The sequence below is a fragment of the Silurus meridionalis genome, chromosome 4, assembly GCF_014805685.1.
Source record: "Silurus meridionalis isolate SWU-2019-XX chromosome 4, ASM1480568v1, whole genome shotgun sequence".
Lineage (NCBI taxonomy): Eukaryota > Metazoa > Chordata > Actinopteri > Siluriformes > Siluridae > Silurus > Silurus meridionalis.
Window position 1 is genome coordinate 4,121,427 of NC_060887.1, and position 15,406 is coordinate 4,136,832.

The following is a 15,406-nucleotide window of genomic DNA, read 5'->3' on the forward strand; positions in this document are numbered from 1 at the left end:
ACCTTCTGCTCCTCAACCTTCTGCTCCTCCACCTCTAAAGAAGTGTCAGATAGAGATGGGTTATATATAACATTCAACATGCCCAATATTACAAGAAGAGTATCTGTTCTTGATGAAGACTGTTTGTTCAGGTGAAATAACACAAGGCAGAACTTTCTCCAGACGGCAGGTCAGAGTTTTTGCTAAGATTTTCGTATCCTGGTCCAGGTGATTTACCAGAAGGCATACTTGCTAAGGCTATTTCTGTATCAGATATAAACTCATCCAATTGTAATGCTGTACCTACACTTATTGTAGGAATACATACATTTTGAAAAAGGCCTCTAATGTTGAAGTGTCAGCAGATAAAGGAGCAGTATATAGTGATTTATAACATTGGAAGAAACAGTCATTGATTGTTAATACTGGAGTGTAGTGGTCATCATGTCTGTTTTACATGCAGAAGGTCTTGGGTTTGACCCACAGTGGAGATATGCTCTTGAGCCTCTGATTTTAATTTCCTACTAGCAGGATTTACTTGTATTTTTATTTTTGTTTGAGAAAAATCTAAAAAATGTTTCTATTTATACACATTGGACATCAGGCTTGTCAGCAACAGGTTCCATGGTGTAGTGGTCATCACGTCTGCTTTACATGCAGAAGGTCCTGGGTTCGAGCCCCATTGGAGCCTTGGCTTCTAATTTTGGAATGCTTTTTCTCAATTTCTGTTACAAGCAAAATGCAGAAACATGCAAAACTGTTCATTTATTTTCAGGATTGAGTAACAATTTATAATATATAAACTTTAATCAAGTTTTATCGGTGTCCCCCTGCCCACTTTTCAAGAACTGTATACATCCAGAGTGAGAAAAGGGCTTTGAAAATCATGTTAGCCACTACACAATGGAACCAGTTAAGGGACCCTAATGGTGGAATTTCTTTCCGCTAGCAGGATACGGTTTATTTTATATTTACTTTCATTGTATTTTTTATTTAAAAATCTTGGCCTGCTAGCACATGGGACTCAGCTTTTGTCTCTCTCCCTAAAGTTTTATGGCCACTTTTGTGTGTGAAGCAGAGGTGATCACAACCACGCTATGGTTTAAAAGAAGAAGAAACACACTCTTACATAATATTTGTTTTATACATGATTCCACTGGGAGTCAAACCCAGAACCTCCTGCATGTAAAGCAGAAGTGATGAATCACTACATGGAACCTGTTTTTTTGTTTTTTGCATTAAGTGCATTAAGATGCTGGAGATCTTTCACTCGGTGGTCATGAGCCTACTGTGTGTGGTCTTCTGAGGAAGCAGCATTTTACTCAGTAATGTCAGCAGCAGTAATAAACTCATTTGCGTGGCTAAAACTATTATTGGGCAAAACCTGGGAGTCAGTGAGTTTTCTAAGTTTAATTAATATTTTTCCACTGAGATTTTGAGAGAGATGTTTATCTGTATGCACATTGGACATAATCCTTCTTAGCAACAGGCTCCATAGTGTAGTGGTCATTATGTCTGCTTTACACGCAGAAAGTCCTGGGTTTGAACCCCAGTGGAACCATGACCTTGCGTCTCTGATTCTACTTGTGGAATGCTTTTTGTCCAATGCTGTTACAAGCACAACGCAGAAAAATGCTAACCTGTTATTTTTTTATTTGCAGAATTGAGTAAAGATTTGTGGGAATATCTTAGCTTTCTTAACAAAACTGTTCACAAAAACATAAACCTCATTTACGTTTGCCAGCTGCATGGTTCCACTGGGGTTGAACCCAGAATCTTCTGCATGTAAAGCAGATGTGATGACTACTATATTATGGAACCACACAAATAAGCAGAAATATCGATTCAGGCAAAATGTTTTCCAGATTGCAACTATACAGTTTTTTTCCACTGAGATTTTGAGAGAGATGTTTATCTTTATGCACATTGGACATCAACCTTCTCAGCAGCAGGTTCCATAGTGTAGTGGTCATCACATCTGCTCGTCTGCTCCAAAGCGATTCCTGTAGTGAAACTCATTTGATTTTCTGTCAAATTCCTTCTCTTTAAGGAACATCAAACATCACTGAATTTACTAAAGTGGATTTCAGGAAAGTGATTGAATGCTCTCTGTGATGAAGAGACATTAGACATGATTTGAATTGAAAATCTTTATTCCTTTAAATAAAACTTTAAATTAGAATTTAATATAAATTAAAGATGGTAAAACAACATGCACACTAAAGTACATGAAACGTTCGTATTTCACCATCTTCCTCTATTCCTGAATCATTTTCTATATCTTCAAGTTGCTTCAACAGATCCTCGAAGCTGTCGACATCAAAGACTGGTACAGAATCCAGGATCTCTGTGCTGTTGTGGGGGTCTTCAGTATGATTCTGGTCTCCAGACTGGTTAAAAAAGCCATATTCCTCATTTAAAATGGAAAAGATGTCGTTGTTGAGCAAAGTGATTTCCTCCTCGTCCTCGAGCTGAACCTCACTGCTTGTACAGTCAGACCCATAGCAGGTGCTGTAAACAGAAGTGCACAATTTTAGCTGCATATTAAAGTAAATGAGTGGCGATTATGGCGATTATTTAAGATGCAGAGTAAAACTTCATTTGCATGTCATTCTTCTGAAACTGTTCCAATGCAGTTTACTAACTCACTTGGTCTGGCAGAAAGTCGACTCAGAAACAGAAGGGAAAAGAGGAGGATCAAAGCAGATGTCTTTAGGAGACAGCAGTTCTTGGTGGCTAAGGCCGGGGAACTGATCACTAACTTCAGGCACGAGGTCATGGACTGGTACTTCTTCTGGCATGTTCATGACTATGTGGTGGTTTGGTTGATGATCAGGTCTCCTCTGTGAGTCACTACTCTGCAAACTGCCTTTTCTCCTTCCCTTCTTTGGAAGCGGTTTATAAACCCAATCTACATGATAGAAAAGAAGAATTTAAAGCGTAAGAAGCAACATAAAAACAATAAAAGTGTCAGAATTGATGCGTTTGTTTTGTTATTTTGCCATTTGTCTATAAAGAAAGTTCACCTACCAGGAAACAACTGTTCGTGTTCCTGTTTAAGCCTCCATGATTCAGTGTAGTAGGGTTTCTTCTGTTCTTCACTCAGTTTGTTCCACGCGATCCCAAGCTGCATGCTGATCTCTGCAGAGCTGCTATTTGGATTGGCCTTGGAAAAGATGGGCCGCTGTTTCCTTGCCCAAACCATGTAGGCATTCATTGGCCTTCTGATGTTGCCTTTTTTATCTCTGCACTTGGCAACGTTAAATTTATCTACAAAATAAAAACAAACTTTAAGTTAAACAGAAATCATTATAAACTTCTAGTTAAAACAGTGAACAGAACAGAGTCATGCAAAACTGCACCAGTCTTAAACACACACAATGTTGTAGTACAAATATTTTATAAGTGCTGCATTACTCAGTCAGTACAAAATCATTTTATATTTCCTGCATGACAGATTGATATTTAATGTGGTTTTAGGAACTAAATGATAACTATATTTCATTGTCTCTGTACTTGTTCTCTGTACAATGACAATAAAGTTGAATAAAGTTGACAGCAGGAGAAGCAGCTGTAGCTGTTACCCGTCTTATTATCTGTCATTATTTCTCCTTCTTTCTTCTGAAAGTCGCTCTTTCTGGCTGAAAAATCTTTTTTGGCGTCTTGGAGAGCGGATTGTTCAAAACATTGACGCTTATCACTAAAAACAATTAAAAACATTTCAGCTGTTTGTTTGCGCTTCATTGCTGTGGTCAGTAAATGTTTGTGTTGAACTGCAGCACAACAAAGTTGTCATGACAATAAAAGCGAGTCCAGGGCGCTATCAGAGATACCGACGTCACAAAAGAGGCGGGGCTTCAATGATTCAAATGCAGACGCGGAAGCTGAAAACGGGTGGTGTTAAGACAAGCGAAGTGGTGTGTGATTGTAAACCCTACATGAGTTCCTATAGCGCTCCTGTGTTTAGACACAGTAGGGTATTAAAATATTTAGAATTATATTATTTAATAGAAATCACGTGTTTGCAGTTTGGAATGTGATCTTGATCAGAAATGTGGGGTTTAATTTGGGGTGTAATTAGTTTGTACTGCATGTGGTGACCTGTTGTTGTTATACTTAAAGTGACCATTAGGGGGAGTAGAAGTGCATTGAAAATAGAGAATGAGAGAACACGTGATTTGCGCGTGTCAGATGTGTGTTATGAGCTATTAGAAAAGAAATCATTCATTCATGCTACCTGGCCTCGCTTCCTTCTGTTTCCTGACAACACTGCACTTTTAACAGACTTTATTTCATTTTCCTTAGATTATTCATTACACTTACCTTCTCTGAACACAAACAGATTTTGTACTTAAACACATGGTAGTATTTATAGTCTCTGTTCATCCTTCAGTTATAATCATCTACTTATTAAGACGTTTGTAAGCAAGAAATTATCATAAGAATAAAATAATCTGGTAAATTAATCACAAGGTAAATTAACTGTAATACATATTTTTTATTGAATACAATCAGGTCCAAAAATGTATTTAAAAAAGAAAAAACATTAATGAAAGATGTGATTGATTTTGATCTGCCGCCAGTCTTTTTACAAGCACTTAGTGTTTTCTCAACTGGTCCACGACTACACCATAATATGTATGGGATTTTTATATCTGTATTAAAATAAGAAACTAAACTCCTATAAAATCATCTCAGCAGTATTAAAATCAAGATTTGGTGATTTCTGTAAAAAGCTTGGTGTGAATGGACGTCTCTGTTCACCTGTGTACAGCAGCACATGGGGAGGACAACAAATAATGACAAGAAACAAAAAAGTGACAAACTTCATTTAGATTTGACTTTTCCTTCATCACCCTTATAGCTGACATGCCATCATTATACACACACAATGAATGTAACACTGATTTGAGGTGATCCATGAAAAAAACACTTTCTATTAGTCAGTTCTATAAATGTTAGTTTTAAGACTAACGAGGCATAAAAACAATTCAAATGTTTACACGTGAGATTCGTAACACCACTTCCACAAATACAAAGTGCCCTAGTGTAACATTTGATCAGTTATCAGCAAAAACAACTTCCTCCTTTCTGCTAAATCTTGATATTCAAATCCTTGTTTAGTCAATTATTCCCTGGTTCTCCTACAGCTGATGTTCTACTGTATACACAACACATCATCTACAGGAATCTTTGATATCCCCAGACCTGAGGTGAGATACTGAAGAGGAACGAGTGAGATGAGACTTTAAACTGTTGCTCAGAGACGAGTCCATAACATCTTCTCTTCATCTTCTTCCTCTTGATCTCTTCATCTTTTTCCTTCTCCTCCTGATCCCCTGGTGTTGGACAGAAATCCCTCTGTAACCTATAACATAAAGCTGTTCAAACACTATGTGCTCTGTATTCATCTCTATGTGAGGCTCATGACTGGTAGGAGACAAGCTGCTTGGAGGAGACTGAGTCCTTACAGGGGACGAGCTGCTTGGAAGAGACCGAGTCCTTACAGGGGACGAGCTGCTTGGAGGAGACCGAGTCCTCACAGTAGACGAGCTGCTTGGAAGAGACCGAGTCCTCACAGAGGACGAGCTGCTTGGAGGAGACCGAGTCCTCACAGAGGACGAGCTGCTTGGAGGAGACGAGTCCTCACAGGGGACGAGCTGCTTGGAGGAGACCGAGTCCTTACAGGGGACGAGCTGCTTGGAGGAGACTGATACCGTGTCCTGTCTCCGTCTTCCTGTGTCTGAAGAGACAAACAGACAGTGAGACGCGTCTCGTAAAAGGAATCTATAATCAATATTACCTTCACCACCAGCTTGTGTGTTTAAACCTGAATAAATCCACTATTAAACCATTAAAAACATTTTAACAAGTTATCACAATTTATATTTGAGTAAATATTTAAACACTTTGTCTTTTCTTAACAAGTCAAGTGAAGTTTATTTGTATAGCGCTTTTCACAACAGACATTGTCTCAAAGCAGCTTTACACATATCAACAGTGAAGGTGAATGGTGTGTATTTATCCCTGATGAGCAGCCGTGGCGACTGTGGCAAGGAAAAACTCCCTTAGATGTAATGAGGAAGAAACCTTGAGAGGAACCAGACTCAAAAGAGGAACCCATCCTCATTTGGGAGACATCAAGAGTTTGATCATTAATTTTTCAACAATACAGAACACTGGAGAGTGAGAACTAACATGAGTACTGGAGTATAAGATTATAAGTAATGTTCTTTCTACAGTCTTATGCAGTCTTAGTCTTATGGTTAGTAGCTCCGAGTTTTATGAGCTCAGCATTTGTGATCATCACAGATCCAGCATCAGCTTCTCCATGCCAGAGCCTTTAAACACTCCAGGAGGTCCAATGTCAAAACTCCACACATGTAGCGGGATCCAAATGGCACTGGTACGTCTCTAGATGGTTCGGGATGTTTGCGAGTTCGGCATCTACTTCTTCAAGGTCCGTAATCATCACGAGGTGGGACGTGACTGGAGCTGGCCAAACCTCAGGGTGTCTCGGGATGGGGAGAGAAAGAGAAGCAGTGGAGAGGAATTAGCGTAGCTGCTGTTCATGATATTAACAGCACAAGTTGATAATGTGCATGTGATCAGATGTTCTGGAAGCACAAGGTTATGATATGCGATGTGTGTTATGTGTAGGCTTTGCTAAAAAGATATGTTTTTAACACTGTTTATCAGTTCATTTCTGCTGAACTGAAGCCATTTTTCTTTCCTCTCAGTTTAACAGCAGTTACTGAAGCACACAGAGGAACAACTCAGTCATACACTAGGACACATTTCACTACCACATTTATACCTGTTTTTACATCTTTATTATTTCCTATAGTGTCCATTCACTGTATAAATGTAGATAAAAATACAGAAACAACATGAAAAGCGAAATACAATTATTTAGCAACATTAGCTAGGCTAACTAGCCAGCTAGCTATTATTAGCTTTAATAGTTTTCTTCATCAGTCTAAATATCAGATTTTTAGTGAACTATAAGTAAAATTATGTACGAATGTAACTTATGTTATCTTATTAACTTAAATATAGTTTTATTCATCTTTTAGTCAAAAAGTAGACGTTTATAATAAACTAACAAACACAAAAGCAGCGCTAGCAAACCCGGCTAGCATGAGGCTAATGATGATGTCTCCTTCACCATTAGCCGAAAGGTCAATTTCTGCTCACTGCAACATTTATGGAAATATTATCACTCTTTATTATCATTCTTTATTTATTTTAGACAAATGTATCCACTTTTCCTGCAAGTCTGTGATCTTTATGCTAATGATCAGGAGTAAACACAAAATGAGGAACATCGCTTTTCCCCTCTTCACTCCGGTACCGATGATTAATAATAATAATAATTATAATAAATGATAAACTCTGTGTTTTAAAGAGAATAAAATCCATAAAGCTCGGAAACTCACCATTCCAGGTGTCTACAGTTTGTTTTATCCCGGCAGAGGGTCTTTCCCGGCAGTACAAAAAGATTCATTTCGGTAAATTCGACTCCTTAGATTCAGTTCAAGTAACTCGGTTCAAGAGAGTTCGGTTCGGTCACTTCTATTCAAAACAATGAGGTTCAGGAGAGTCGGTTCGCCGTTTCAGCTCGACCAAGCGTGTGGGCGTCGGGGTGTGAGGTCACAGTATGACACGCGTTTATAAGCCAGATCATGCTTTTGTTTTTCATTCGTGAATTTACTCATTGTAAGGAAAGAGACACTAAAATGGAGCTCTTTAGAAGATTTAGAGAAAAATGCAGGAGACAGAAGACATATAAACAGATTAAGGAAGAGGAGGAGAAGCTGGAACACATGCAGAAAGGAGTTACAGATTGGGATGCATTTCTTAATATGATAATAGAGAAGATAACAGAAGAGAAAGCCATTCTGGTACAGAAGGTGCAAACTCTGGAGGCTACTTTAGCTATGGAGCAAAAGCAGCGTGAACAGAACATAAATCATAGAAACGACACACACCTCCAGAACATCACCGAGCTCCAGTCTTCCCTGAAACTCCACGAGGAACAGGAGAAATCTGTAGAACGTGAGAGAGACAGAACAAAAGCAACTGCAGGAACGTGTTGCTCAGCTCGAGGCCAGTTTGGAATTTGAGAGAAATAAATGGGAGGAGAAAAGCAAGAAGGACCAACTAGACATGAATGAGAGGATCAACTTACCGCTTCTGACCATCAGAGAACTCCAGGATTCTCTTAATCACTGTGAGGAGAAGAAGGATAGAGCAGAGCATAAGAGAGATCATCTGATGAGATACCAGAAGCTACTGGAGGACATTCAAAAGCTCCAAGAGACCGTGAATCACTTTCGCCTTCTGCTTCAGATGATCAAAAAGACTACAATAAACTCAAACATACAACTGAGCATATCATTTGAACTCACACCTAGAGGTCGACTGATACAGGATGATCAATATATGTTGCTGATTTCATTTGTCCGATATGTTTGGCCAATTATCATCCCCCCTTCATCTCATAAAATCTAACAGTTCATTCATAAGAAATGATACAGAAAATTGCTTAAATGATTAATTAATTTGTATTGGAAGATTGTGCTGCAAATTATGTCAAATAAACATTTACCATTAAAAAAATGGCAATGTCCAGCTGGTTCAGCATCTTCAGCATGAATTCCACTGATGCTTCCAGGTGAGCTCTTTTGGGTAATTTTCTTAAAATATAAAAGAAACTGACTGTAGTCTCAAAAAGTTTGAAGATGCGGAACACAGACACAAGTAATTTTTTTTTTTACTGTTTATTCTTTATTTTTACTGATTATCCTTCTGTATCCTTCCCATGTATCTCTCAGTCTTTTAACACGCTACAATCCATCACGCTCCCTGAGATCTCAAAACTCTGGGCTTCTAGTAGTTCCTAGAACAGCAAAGTCCACTAAAGGCGGTAGAGCATCCTCACATTTAGCTCCTAAACTCTGGAATAGTCTTCCTGACAGTGTTCGGGGCTCAGACACACTCTCCCAGTTTAAGTGTAGATTAAAAACGTATCTATTTAGCAAAGCTTACACATAACATATGTCTCACATCATAACCTTGTGCTCCAGAACATCTCATCACATGCACATTATCAACTTGTGCTGTTAATATCATGAACAGCAGCTCTTCTTATACTCCAGTGCTCATGTTAGTTCTCACTCTCCAGTATTCTGTATTGTTTAAAGATTTATGATCAAACTCTTGATGTCACCCAAATGAGGATGGGTTCCCCTTTTGAGTCTGGTTCCTCTCAAGGTTTCATCCTCATAACATCTAAGGGAGTTTTTCCTTGCCACAGTCACCACGGCTGCTCATCAGGGATAAACACACACAATTCACCTTAACTGTTGATTTCTGTAAAGCTGCTTTGAGACAATGTCTGTTGTGAAACCCCCAAGGTATTATCTATACTGTAGAATTGATCATGTCATGTGATTTGGTCACATTGAATCTATTTAAATGTCTGCAACCAAAATCAAGAACATCGTGTTCTATCTGAACGTTTCTTTTTCTTTTCCAAAGGAACTCTGGTATTGAAAACCAGCTTCTGGCACTTAAAGGTGTGTATAGTTTGAATGTTTCTGCTTTCAGTGTGTAAGACAGTACAAGCACATTATTACTGCATGATACATTTCTATCAAATCAGAGGTGGCAAAAGTACACACATCCTTTACTTAAGTAGAAGTGCAGATACTCATGTTTTAAAATACTCGGGTAAAAGTTGAAGTACTGATGATACTTTTTTACTCAAGTGAAAGTAAAGAAGTCTTGGCTCTGACATGTACTTCAGTAAAAATTAGTTATTACTTCTACCTGTTTTAGTGTCACACTGGTAACTGGACCTCACCTCATATTAATATTACAGTGGAACCCGGTTATGTCGCCGGCATCGAGACAAACAAAAATCAATATGGCAGCAATATATTAACGTGCTTGAAATTTCTTTATGTACATGATGTGAGTTATTAAATGAGAATGTGCATGCACGTGTTTTTGGAGGTTTTTTTACACAACAGCGTTGCCGCAATTTGTTTGATGAAGGCATGCTGTAAAAATTTACATACATGTTTGCTAACAACAAAAGGCATATGTGCACCAACTAACAGCAGAGATTTACCAGTATACAATACAAACCACCATCCATTCTCCATACAAACCTTTATTATATTCTCCAACATTATAAACACAAAGATCGCTCACAAAATCACAAAAAACGGGCGGGGTGTAGTTCGTTTTTACAAAAAGCTAACCAGTGTCAACATTAAATTCTCGAGTCATTTCACTCTGACACACAGCTCTGAAAAGTGTCCTACACCAGTAGCATCTGTAAGACTTGATTTCTCCGCCACTTCCGTGAGTTCTGCGGCTGCACAGTGCCGTCTCACTACCGTATTTTCGCGTATATGAGACGCACCCTGTGTGAGGGGGATGTAAAACTTTCTATAAGATGCGTCTTATATACGCAAAAATACGGTAGTGAGATGGCGACGTGGCAAAAGCCAACGTTGGTCATGCGGATCGAGATAACCGACGTTAAGTGCCAAATTTTTCCCCCCTCGTGCTCGAGATATTAGGGTTCATCGACATAAAAGAATCGACATAACCGATGAGAACATGCTAAGACAAATAAAAGAATGGCTCCACTAAAAAACGTCACTTAATAGGGTTGGCGAGTTAACCGAGGGCGAGATAAGTGGGTTCCACTGTAGATATATGTATATATGTGTGTGTATATAAACTGGAAAAAAGAGATTGTGAAATTAGACTTGCTAAACAGGGTGAGATAACTTCATTATAATCCATGTCTAGTTTAAGTTTTATCAGATGAAGGGTAACTTAGTGTGCAGCACTGCATTATTGTGTGGGGTCAGTCATTTGATCTGGTGTAGAATACCTGGGGGATTTGGGGGACATTTACATTTAACAATGTAAATTCCTGTGTTCACGTTTTCAAGACCCAGTCTAAAAGGAGTAAGAGAAAATAAAACCTGTCAATTATACCCATTTTATTATTATTATTACATTTGACTCTTCTGTTCCTCTAAATTTTGAAATGATGTCTACACCCCTGAATGTGTCAGTAATAACAATACAACTAACATAACAGTCTCCAAACTACTCTGTCCTCTACAATCCACAAACTCACAATGTAACTGCTTCTGACCTTCTCTATACTTCTCCATCAACATTCTCAAAGCAAATATTACATCCGTGTTACCTCACATATCTCACAGATGGTCACCTCTTCTCTCAGCCTGGCTTCCACTACTCTTTCCCATAACTTCATGGTGTGACTGATCAACTTTAAGTCAAGTGAAGTTTATTTCTATAGCACTTTTCACAACAGACATTGTCTCAAAGCAGCTTAACAGAAATCAACAGTGAAGGTGAATGATGTGTATTTATCCCTGATGAGCAGCCGTGGCGACTGTGGCAAGGAAAAACTCCCTTAGATGTTATGAGGAAGAAACCTTGAGAGGAACCAGACTCAAAAGGGGAACCCATCCTCATTTGGGTGACATCAAGAGTTTGATCATAAATCTTTCAACAATATAGAACACTGAAGAGTGAGAACTAACATGAGCACTGGAGTATAAGATTATAAGTGATGTTCTTTCTGCAGTCTTCTACATTCTTTATGGTTATGGCCAAACCTCGGGATGGGGAGAGAAAGAGAAGCAATGGAGAGAAATTAGCGTAGCTGCTGTTCATGATATTAACAGCACAAGTTGATAATGTGCATGTGATCAGATGTTCTGGAGCACAAGGTTATGATGTGATGTGTGTTATGTGTAGGCGTGCTAAAAAGATAAGTTTTTAATCTGCACTTAAACTGGGAGAGTGTGTCTGAGCCCGAACACTGTCAGGAAGACTATTTCAGAGTTTAGGAGCTAAACTCTGAACAATCTTATGGACGTGACCTAAAGCTAAATCTTTAGGCCACGTCCATAAATCCTCAAGTTAGCAGTTATTAAGCCCCTCATCATGAAACCTAATTTGGATCCAAACACGCTATCAAATTACAGACCCATTTTAAATCTCCCATTTATGTCTAAGATTTTAGAAAAGATTGTCACTGCCCAGTTCTGTTCCCACTTACAAGAGAACAATATCTTTGAAGAGTTTTAGTCAGGTTATAGGCCCCATCTCATTTACAATCAATAAAAATAATCAGTGCAAGTGATCTGATGTTAAAAAGCCAAACTTTAGAACTTTTTGGTGTTTGCTTATCTTGCATTTTCAGTTTTAACTGCAATAAGATTATTTCTGGATCTTGTGTATTTAATTCTTGGTTTTACTACATGAGGAATAGATACGGTTTCTATAAACTGGGCTGTGTGTGAACTTGTAACTATTTGGTTTGTTGTATAAATGTTCTCATAGTCGTAAATTTCCTGATGTCTTACCAGTCAGATGGTGTGAAGTATCCTAGAGATGTTATCTGATAGCACTGCTGCTCCAACTCTGCTGGGGTGCAGGCCATCAGGGCGGAAGAACCTCGGACGCCCCAGAAACAGTTCCAGTTATTAATAAAGAGAAGTTTGTGCTCTCGACACCATGACTGTAACCATTCATTTAGTGCAAAGAGTCTACTAAACTTCTCAGCCCCTCGCTGGTAAGTGGGAAGAGGTCCTGACACTATGATCCTCGTTGTGGGTGATGTGCTGCGTACCGTCTCCACCAGGATCCTGAAATCCTCTTTAAGATCTCTGTTTGCCTCAGCCGGGTGTAGTTCGTTCCGACATGAAGAACAACCGCTCCGAAATTCTCGCTCAGGATCGCGGGTACCTGTGCAGCGACATCGAGAACACGAGCACCAGAAAACAGCGAGTGTGCACTTTACCTTTAGCTCCGTAGCTCGGACATGCAGACGATGGAATCTCCAAGAATCACAGTATGGCTTTCCGTCTATGGTTTCATCCACATCATGACCTGCTCCCATCCTGCTGCCACCTAAAAAGATAAATAAATAACAACAATCTGCACTTACTTTATCTTTAATAAGAGTTTACAGTAAATACATTTACAAATAAATACATAAATACAATATGAAAATAAATAATAAATTGGCAATTCACACAACAAACAAATTGAATACATTTTTCAGTACACACACACACACTTGCATTTAAATGGCTATCTCTCTAATCACACTTAATTCCTCCAGGATTAATTACAGGTTAGGTGACCTCTAACCTCTCGTGTGGTGCTGATGTTCCTCCTCAGAAGTCCTTCTGCTGTCTGAAGTCTCAGCTCCACCCTCTTCAGGTCATCAGACTTCATCAGGGCTGTCAATTAAACACAACCTATGTTTATCTACACTTATGATACCAGGACGGGAAAAAAACCCTCTGAAGATGTTCTTCTTAAAGGCAGCATTTGTGCTGGTTTAGAAATAAAACTGCATCAAGTCTACCAACCAACACACTGCTTTTTACACCACAAACACAAACACTTTTCTCTTTTCTGATCAGACGAGCTGCCATTTGTAATGTTCTTATACTAACAAATGAAACTCCCATCCACGGTTTCAGGAAGAAAATCAGCACAGCTCAGTTTAGAGTCCCTCCATAAGGCCTCCACTTCCTTTTGGCTCTAAAGTGAAGAAAAACACAGCAATGACTTGAACAAAAAAGAACCTTTTTCAACTAGTATGACAAAACACTTTCCTTTTTTCAGTCATGTTCTATAGAAGATCTCACAGCTCACCATTTGTTTGCAGAGAAGCTGCAATATTTCTGCAAATAATATGCCGGCTCTTGCCACAGGAAGTAGTGGTTTGCTAAATTCACTGGAATTTACAAGAAATCAACAATTAAAAACAAACACCAACTTCCTTTCCAGCAAAAAATGTATATGTATAGTCTCAAATGTAACTGTAAATACATTAATAATTCTCTCAAAGAGATTCCTCCTTCCAAGCACAGGATTAACGAGCTCCGCTATGTACTGCCATACATAAGGAATGTCAATCGCCATATCATCTGCTATCTCGAGGGTTTCTGAGAACCTGTGTAAACAAGGAGAGGTAAGAAAATGGGGGAAAAGAGAGCAAAAAAAAACACAGACAAAAGTCTTATTAAAGGATTCTGATTCTCTTATAAAATTCTCTAAAATGACCAAATGTAAAAGCAAGCGTATTCATAATAATGCTAACAATAACCCCATTGGTGTAAATATGTCATCAAGCTGTGGACATCTCATGACGCAGACAGTAGTGTCTCTGGCGCCAGTGGGAGACGGAGCTGTGTGGTGCAGGAATGTCACTCACCCTTTAAAAAACTGAGATGTGGAGAGGATCCCAGCCTGCAGCAGCTGATGGAACAGATGACCCACGTGGTCACGTGTGATCTGGTTTCGCTCCAGCGTGGTCTCCACCCACCCGAACAAAAGCATTGTATCTCGCCTGGTCCAGTTTCTCCACGCAATGCGAGACCTCCTGCACACGAACCCACCACGATTATGTGAGTAACAAGATAATAACCGATGTGTATTCAACTAAATGTGATCATAAGACACTGCATGAGATCATTACTTTGTAATCATTTATGTGTAGAAACTCCTCAATAATGGATTTAGAGCGTTTCTCCATTTCCTCCTCTGATAGCGCAGCTTGTTTGTAGTCGAGTCTGGCACTGCGTCGAGTTTTACTGAAACACAAGAGACATGATGTGTCATGACTAAAATGCTCATGCATTAAACTGAATTAAGTTTCAAGAACAACACCTACAATCACAACCTGCTTTGAATTTTTCACAACATGAACACAGGAGAGAGCTGAAAAAGGACACAGACTACATTCACTACAGACTCACCTGATGCTCCGGATGTGGCTCTAGCGCTAGTTTCTCCATCGCAGCCGTTCTTCCAGTTCAGCCGTCGTCCCCCGAAATTCTGTCCCAAATAAATCTTATCATCTGCTGGTAACTACACACAAACACAATTCAGTTCAAATAACAATGATTCTTATAAACCTGGTAGAAAAAGTGTACCGTAATTTCCGGACTATAAAGCGCACCCTTATATAAGCCTGAATTTTACAAATATTTTTATTTTGAACATAAATAAGCCGCACCTGTCTATAAGCTGCAGGTGTCTACACTAATGTACTTTACACAGGCTTTAATGAAAGACATGTTACACACGGTGTAACTGGTGAAATATGTTGCGCTTCTATTAGGAGCAGAGCGGTATTTTGGGAAAAGACCCACACTGCATACTTCTGGTATTACTGCGTGTGTGGAGACCGAGGATTATGTCCTTTTTATTTTCTGATGCTCATTTCTAAGTGTCTTTGACTAACCCATAACGCTGTTGCAAACAAAAATAAAAAAGCAGGAGTTTTGGAAACCTGTCTGTGCTTATATGATTTCTGTTGTAACTGGAGTTAGTGAGCTCTCCTTCA

The 15,406-nt window shown here is 39.0% G+C and overlaps 2 protein-coding genes, 3 long non-coding RNA genes and 1 other non-coding gene across 6 annotated transcripts in view; 3 read left to right on the forward strand and 3 right to left on the reverse strand.

The window, feature by feature from the left end:
* Window positions 1–15,406, reverse strand: part of LOC124384578 (zinc finger protein 850-like) — a 1,373,244-nt gene that overhangs the window by 1,093,633 nt on the left and 264,205 nt on the right. The window contains exon 9 of the mRNA XM_046847550.1: window positions 10,261–10,268. Coding sequence (XP_046703506.1) covers window positions 10,261–10,268 — 8 coding nt within the window. The remainder of the gene's footprint in view (window positions 1–10,260; window positions 10,269–15,406) is intronic.
* LOC124384657 (leucine-rich repeat flightless-interacting protein 1-like) overlaps window positions 1–15,406 on the forward strand; it is a 794,289-nt gene that overhangs the window by 405,470 nt on the left and 373,413 nt on the right. The window lies entirely within an intron of this gene.
* Window positions 598–670, forward strand: trnav-uac. Its single transcript has one exon. It is a non-coding gene; the product is annotated as a tRNA-Val (tRNA).
* Window positions 5,594–8,504, reverse strand: LOC124384720. The gene is made up of 3 exons (XR_006925526.1): window positions 8,171–8,504; window positions 7,419–8,028; window positions 5,594–5,722 (listed from the first exon to the last, which is right to left on the reverse strand). It is a non-coding gene; the product is annotated as an uncharacterized LOC124384720 (long non-coding RNA).
* Window positions 9,535–15,406, forward strand: part of LOC124384733 — a 20,850-nt gene continuing 14,978 nt past the window's right edge. The window contains exon 1 of the long non-coding RNA XR_006925547.1: window positions 9,535–9,560. This is a non-coding gene — a long non-coding RNA (uncharacterized LOC124384733). The remainder of the gene's footprint in view (window positions 9,561–15,406) is intronic.
* LOC124384816 lies at window positions 13,931–14,379 on the reverse strand. Its single transcript, XR_006925627.1, has 2 exons — window positions 14,273–14,379; window positions 13,931–14,011 (listed from the first exon to the last, which is right to left on the reverse strand). It is a non-coding gene; the product is annotated as an uncharacterized LOC124384816 (long non-coding RNA).